This window comes from Artemia franciscana, chromosome 11 (assembly GCF_032884065.1).
Source record: "Artemia franciscana chromosome 11, ASM3288406v1, whole genome shotgun sequence".
NCBI lineage: Eukaryota > Metazoa > Arthropoda > Branchiopoda > Anostraca > Artemiidae > Artemia > Artemia franciscana.
The window spans coordinates 26,495,044-26,502,723 of NC_088873.1; the positions used below are offsets into that span (position 1 = coordinate 26,495,044).

A 7,680-nucleotide genomic window follows, 5' to 3' on the forward strand; every position below is an offset into this window, starting at 1 on the left:
ATATAAAAACGAAAATAAATAAATGTATTTTCTTTCCAGTAAAATACAAATAACATCCTGGCTTTCAGAGAACTTAGGGGAAGGGGATCAGCCCAACTTTTATTTGTAATAGTTTATGTTTATCTTATGTTTTGTTTAGGGTTCAACTCAATCTGGGTTTGTTTATGGTTCATTTATTCTCTCAGATGAATTTCTGTTAGTTTTAAGTTTGAACCAGTATATGAAGCTTGCCTTAGGCTTTAAATGGATCTTTAGTTTTTGTTCATTTTTTGGAAAGCACTTAATTTAATTCAATTTATAAATTGTTTTTTGTGTGGCAGAGATTGATTATTGGTTAATTGTAAGAAAATATATGAAGAATTTTTTGTTTTCTGCTTAAGAACAAAATGTTGGAAATAAAATAAATTTTTCAGTAAAATTGTAATATTCAGCCATATCTTTTTGAAACAACCTCTTAATAATATATTTACTATTAAATCTGGGGTGCAGATATGCTATATTAACCACCTAGATAGGTGTAGTGTCTAATAATTTACTTCAACCCCTCCTCCAAAGTCAAAATTTCAGGCCAACCTGGTCCCTCACTGTTTTCTAAAATCTCTTTTGTCTTCCCAAGATATTGTTGTTGGTGCACAAGTGGTACCCAAAACAAATGCATGAAAATAATTTTGATATTCTGGCTTCAAACAGTGTTTTTGGATTTATATTGCTACTTCACTGGGTAAATATTTTAAGCTACATGGACTTATAGGCCTGGTTCCAAAATTTTAATCGGATTGGAGTTTAAAAAAAATTATTCCCCCTTCCATCAAGTCAAGATTAGTTTGTCCCCCCTTCCCCCATAAAAAAAATCCAGAAGATTTCAACTTAATCTCTCAAACCATTCATGGAAACTCCAGAAGCATTCTTTTGATAAATTGGCAACAATTTCTGTTGATTTCATGTACCTTGGAACTTTACTATGAATAAAGTTCATTTTAAAGTTTATTGTACAAAAATATTTAAATGTTATCAGATAAACGTTTAGGTAGATCAAATTTGTCTCAATATAGATGCCTTGGATGATGGAAAGTCAATGCCAGATAAAAAACACTCCTCAAACAATACATAGAGTTGTTTTCTGGTACTAGAAAAACATAAGGTGAGTGGAAGATTCACCCCAAGGAAGGATCTATATGGGCAATATATCCTGCTAGGAAAGTGCCTGTTGTGATACAAAAAAAAGTAAAAAAAAGAGCTGGATGGACTTGAAATATTGGGAATTATAGAAAATATGGAAGAACTTACTGATTGGGTCAACTCAATGGAACTAGTTGAAAAAAAGGAAGGAGGTTTGTGACTTCACCTTGATCTGATGGATCTCAACAAGGCCATCAAGCACCCTCACTCCCTGATCCCAACTTTCAAATGACAAGTTGAACAACAGGCAGAAATTAATAAAGTTTTTTTTTAATGAAAGTTACAAGAATCTTCCAGGGGAGATTATCAGCAGGATGTTCTGTGAGAAAATTTTCATCAGGGATGAATTGTCCAGAGAGAGCTTTTTAGGGGAGAGTGGATTTTATGAAACAGGAATTTTTTATGTAGGGGGATTTTCAAAGATGGGGGAAGGCAGATTTCCTGGCATTATTTGAAAAAAAAATCAATAAAAAAATAATCTACTTAAGTAAAGCAGGGAGCAGCATTAAAATTTAAACAAACAGAAATTATTCATTATGCTAGGGAGCTGCTCCCCCCTCAAACCATTGCTCATTATGCTCAAATCTGATTTTTTTTTTCTAAAGAAGATTCTTTACAAATGACTCCTGTCACACAAGGGTCATTTAATTGTAATAAGAAGCTTTCTGAAAGCAATAAAACAGTGCAATGTAAAAAGTGAAGGTTTAAGGAGGGGACAGTTCCCTTCATATACAGGATGATTTCTATTTGTTTTATATTTAATATTGCTTCTTACTCATATTTAAAAAAATAACATTTATTTAATTAATTTTAAAAGCTTTTTCTACAAAACAAGTTTTTAAAGAAAAGTAAAGAGCTCAATTAAGCTAAAAATGAGCAAAAATAAAGTCAAATAGTCTTCCAAGTGTAAAACAACTTCAAATCATTATCAATAAATAAATGAAACATAGAACAAACAGAAATTAAAATAAATAGCAGAGTGAAACTCAAAATGAGCAAAAACCAGAACATAATTTGCACTTTACTGAAAAAAAAATAACAAATGACCATCGATTGTTAGTTCAATTGACATATACTGATTTTTATTCCTTAAAGATCTGATAATTTTTTCTTTATTAAAGTGAAAAATAGAAGACTTTAATTTTATGTTCTGGTTTTGAGAAGGCATGATGGTTATCAGCCCTACTCAAACTTATTTTTGCTTGTTTTGAATCTCATTTGGCTATTTACTGTAATTTCTGTATTTAAAAAAAAGTATTTTTAATTTAATTTTACACAAGTGCTGTGGTTGACCTGAAAAATAAAACTTATTATCATTCCCAAAAGATTCTATCTATGCTCTTTGACAACCTGGATACACTTACACTCTTTTTACTTATTTAAATTGTAAGAGTATAGGAAGTAGCCTAATAGTAGAAGCCTCAAAAGTTTCAACTTACCCCCAGTTGTTTTCAATATAATGCTGAGGTGTCTTATTGGCAACCAAAAATACAATGCCTTTTGATTTAGTTTAAAGCAACATTTAGTTTTAAAGCATAATGGACCAATTGCATGGTTGTGGAGAGTTGACATGCCCAATATCCCTAAGGACATAGCTGCAATGGTCTGTTCTACTATACTGAACAAAACGGCTATCTCAAAATTTTAACTGGATGCATTTGGAAAAATGATTGGGCTTGAGAGAAGGGCTGCTTGCCCTTCTCCTAGGCTTTGCCCTCTAGTCTCTTTTTACTCTTAAAAAGCAAAGCATATCAGAACTTTGAATTTTGAATCAAATTAGCTCTTCTAAAACTTTCAATGATATTTGTAGCTATTATAAAGTGGTGCTGTCTGTGATATTGCTTATATGTCATTTTGAAAACCTATATACATACAGTTTTTTGTTTAATTGAAACTCCTCCTAAATATTCCCCAAGAATTTCACCTTAATATCCTTAGCATCATTAGTTATAGCAACTGTAGGGGCAGCATTCAAAGCATACATTTAGTGCCTAATGGCTATTTCTAAATCCCAAACAAATTACCCTTAAGGTCTTTGATATAAAGTGCACTGGTCTAAAAAAAATAAGACATTGTGCCTATATTGCTCTTTATTCTTTATTCATCATTGCTCTTTTCTTTTTCCCTTCCTAGCTCATTTGAGTTAATAATCACTAGATATTTTAATTTTCCTGCAATTGAGTGGGTTGAAGGAACTGGACATATTTCATCTAATAGTAGAGACTCACCTTTTTTACCTTGCCTATCAAATAATTTTCTTCATCAGACTATTGATAAGCCTACATGCTATAGAGCTGATCAGAATCCCTTGCTGTTAGACCTTGTCATTTTGCGTGATACTGATTCCCTCATTCGTAATGATTATTTACCGCCAATTGCTAGTAGTGACCACCTAGTTATTCTGTCTGTGTTGTCCCTAAATAGTTGTCCTCAACCTAAATTTCGTCCTCAGACTTTCACAGACTATGAGGCAATACAGCAGGAACTTTCATCTGCAAACTGGTCAATGCTTATCACCAGTGACATCAATGAGTCGTGGCTAAATTTCAAAAAAAAACTCTTCTTGCTCTTGAAAAGAAACATTCCAGGGTTATTTTTAGGAAACAGCCCAAAACACTTCTCTTCCTCACTAAGGAAGTTAAGAAGCTGATTAACCAGAAATCTAGAGCTTGGAAACAGTATATGAAGAAGAGGAACCAGGAGACCCTGTCATTTTATAAGGCAGTACGGAATCGTGTAACAGATTCTGTAAAAAAACTGAAATCTGCCTACAAGAAAAATTTGGCTTCTGAGATCAAGTTAAACCCAAAATCTTTTTGGAGACATGTCTCTTCTAAAAACCCAAATCATCATACTATTCCTGACCTTGTTGACCACAGTGCATTACACTCATCTCCAATAGATAAGGCTGACATTCTAAATGCATAATTTGCTTCTGCCTTTACCCAAAATTCAGGAAACCTCCTCACCAGATCCTCCATTGTATGAAGTGCTTTTCCCTATGCCTGATCTGTCAGTAGGTGAATTAATGGTTTTCAATAGCCTTGAGAAGCTTGATGTAAATAAATCAAAGGGACCAGACAGTGTTCATCCACGTCTTCTTAGAGAGTGTCGAAAAGCTCTCAGCTACCCCCTGTGCATGCTGTTCTGGTTATCTCTTCAAAATGGGGAACTACCGCATGATTGGAAAACATCTTATATAACCCCAATCCATAAAAAGGGACAAAGAGACTCAGCAGAGAATTACCATCCCATAAGCATCACCTCTGCAGTTGTTAAGGTGCTTGAGAGATTTGTTAATAAAGCTCTAATTGAACATCTTGAGGTCAATAATATCCTTTCCACATCACAACATGGTTTCAGATCTGGTAGATCTGTGGACACTAACCTTATCCAAACATATGAATTAGTGACTACACTGCTTGATGAGGGTTTTCCTGTCGACATGATTCTTCTTGATCTGTCCAAAGCATTCAACAAAGTTTGTCATGAATTCCTCATAATCAAATTGAGGGCTGCAGGTGTCAATGAAGGTGTTGTACAGTGAATTATGGGCTTCCTTTCTGAAAGATCACAGAGTGTCAGAATTTTTGATTTGCAAGGAACTCCTCATTTCTCTTCTCCCACAACTGTATTAAGTGGCGTGCCCCAGGGCACTATTCTTGGACCAACACTTTTCAACTTCTATATTAACGGATTACCCACCCTTCTTTCAAATCTTATTACCCTTTACGCTGATGACTCAAAACTAGTTGGAAAAGTGGCAACTCCCTCTGACCAGCAATCAATTCAAACAGATCTTGATAGTCTAGTAAGATGGGCTAACATGTGGCTTCTGACTTTCAATGTTGAAAAATGCCAAGTAATTCATTTTGGCAAAAATAACAAGCATCATAAGTATTTCCTTCAAGACAACTTCCTTTCTGCTGTTTCTGATGAAAGAGATCTTGGGGTTATTGTAGATCACCAATTAAAGTTTAGCAGCCATGCTAAGTCTGTTTCATCTTCTGCAAATAAAACCCTTGGTATCATAAAAAGAACCATCTCCAGCCAACACCCTAGAGTTCTTATGAAGTTATATAAGGCGCTTGTACGTCCGTGCCTGGAGGTTGGAATGTCATTGGCAGCCCCTTTCTTCAAAAAAGATAGGAAGTTGCTTGAGGATGTCCAGTGCCATGCCACTAAGATGGTTACCAACATGAATAAATTTCCATACGAAGAAAGACTATGTCATTTGAAGCTGCCAACGCTGACATACTGATGGAAAAGGGGTGACATTATTTTAACCAAAAAAATCCTCTCTAAAAATACCCTTCCCGGTCTCTTTGCACAGCCCTTGCATTCTGGTACTAGAGGACATTCTTTGAAGCTCTCCATGCAGCGTTCCACGAGTAGACATAGAAGCCACTTCTTCAGCCAAAGAATCATCAATATGTGGAACCAGCTCTCTGAAGAAACAGTTTCTGCTACTTCAACTGACATGTTCAAGTCCCACCTTGATAGGGAATGGCTCTGCCAGGAGCTCCTTTACAATTGGGAAGCTGCAGAGTCCTCTACAAGAGTCTAATCTAACAGCCACAATCTACACCAAACGAATTCTTTTTTTCTCATGGAGCATCACAAGGATGGATAATCCTTATATTGCTCCAAGCTGCAATTTAAGGTTTTAAGGTAATTTTAATACTACTGCACTCCCTATGATAATATAAATTTGTATATTATATGTTTTATATATCTAGCTAGTTTTTTGAGCTAGCACCTCTTGAAATTATTAACAGGCAGGAGGACTGTCATGTAGGGGGGGGGGGGGATTGAGGGGATCTTCCTCCCAATTTTTGGGTCACTTGGTAAAAAAAGAGGTCAGTAAAATTGTGGTGCTTTGCAGCACAATTTTTATGACATCATTAAATTTCTTTGTTTGGTTCAATAAAGACCACAAAAATTCTGATATGTCATCTGTAGAAATTCTGAATTGGGTTGGTAAAACACAGCAGTTTTACCAACTCTTGCTATAATTTTATAGATGATGCTATTATTTTTCATTTGCTTAAATAAACATCATTAAAATAGTTACATGATATGTACCAGAATCTGAATCTTGGTTGGTAAATGCAGAGGTTTTACTTGTGTAGTGATTTTATGTATTGTATTTAAAATGAACATTATGCTAATTTTTGACAAAAAGTTGGTAAAAAATAAACAGCCAGTTGGTAAAATATCAGAAAATTTTTTGTTGTTCATATTATTGATTTATGAATAAAATGAACACACCACTCAATGCCTTTTTTAAAGCTCTTGACAAATATAATAATTGCTTATATTACAAATTCAAATTTAAGCCATTTCAAGCTTTTGAGAATGACCAAAATATTTCTAGTTTTTGGATATAAAACAGGCTTGAAATAGCATAACCTAACTTAACCATTCTGAACCTTCTTTTATCATCTTTCATATTTTTGGTATTTTATTGAAAATGCAGTCAATAATATGAACAACAAAAAATTTACCACAATGTCTTGCTCCCTCTCCCCCCTTAACATATTGGCTAGTAACAACCCTGGCAGGCAGTATACCTAGGTTACTGATCTAGCTAGGCAAAAGACAACCATCAAACCTTCCCTATGCCTATTACATTGTTCTGTCTTCCTAAACCTAAATAAAGATTTAGAACAAAACAGAAGGGAAAGGCCAGAGGCTACTAAAACATGTAGGTTAATTAGGCTTAAAAAAAACTTGAGAAGGACAATTTAGATCATTTAAAAATTGAATTTATAATTCATTTGGTGTATTTTTCTTTATAAGTTGATCATTGGCTTGTTTTGCTCCCTGAGATACTTGCCCTGCCCCTGCTAGATACAGCTCTGGAGCAAATTTTATTGTTTCTTTATTATTTTTTAGTTTTACTCCTTAATCTGTGACTATATAGCCTAAGACAATCAGAGGAACTGGGAATGAGCTGTCAGGAACATAACTTCAACTATGGCAATAAGAATACCATAAGAAAGTTTAGTCTATAGTTTACGGATATATCTGGGACCATTAGAGGGTTGGTTGTCAAACATGTGACAATGAACATCACAAAGAGCATAATTGAAGAAATGTAATGATGCTAGGCTGCTCTTTTTATTTTATAGTAATCACTCTCAAGAACAAACTATATCTGGTGATCCTCCCAGTAATTATTAAATTGTAACATATTTCAATAAGGTGCTTTTGGGCAACTGTAATTGCTTCTTAAAAGTAACCATGTAACATCTAGCCTAGGTGTATTTCATTAAGCTTATTCAACATGAGGAGTTTTTGGTTCTAGAGAAGTCCGGCACAAGAGTGTCTCCTGATAAAATTGCTGAAAAACAAAATGAACATTTAGTTCCAGGGCACTTACTACAAATTGAAACTAAAAACACAATGAAAAATTGTTGCATTTTGAAGATTGAAAAAGTTTGCCAAAATTGTATTTTTTTTGAAGTCCTTAAAGCTTCGGAAACTTGACAGAGATGG

At 34.3% G+C, this 7,680-nt stretch overlaps 1 protein-coding gene across 2 annotated transcripts in view; it reads right to left on the bottom strand.

Annotated features, from left to right (window-relative positions):
• Positions 1 to 7,650, bottom strand: part of LOC136033022 (protein disulfide-isomerase TMX3-like) — a 145,893-nt gene extending 138,243 nt beyond the window's left edge. For both annotated transcript variants that reach the window (XM_065713572.1, XM_065713571.1), the window contains exon 1: positions 7,565 to 7,650. In XM_065713572.1, coding sequence (XP_065569644.1) covers positions 7,565 to 7,604 — 40 coding nt within the window. In that variant the 5' untranslated portion in view covers positions 7,605 to 7,650. The remainder of the gene's footprint in view (positions 1 to 7,564) is intronic.
• Between the last annotated feature and the right edge of the window lie 30 nt (positions 7,651 to 7,680).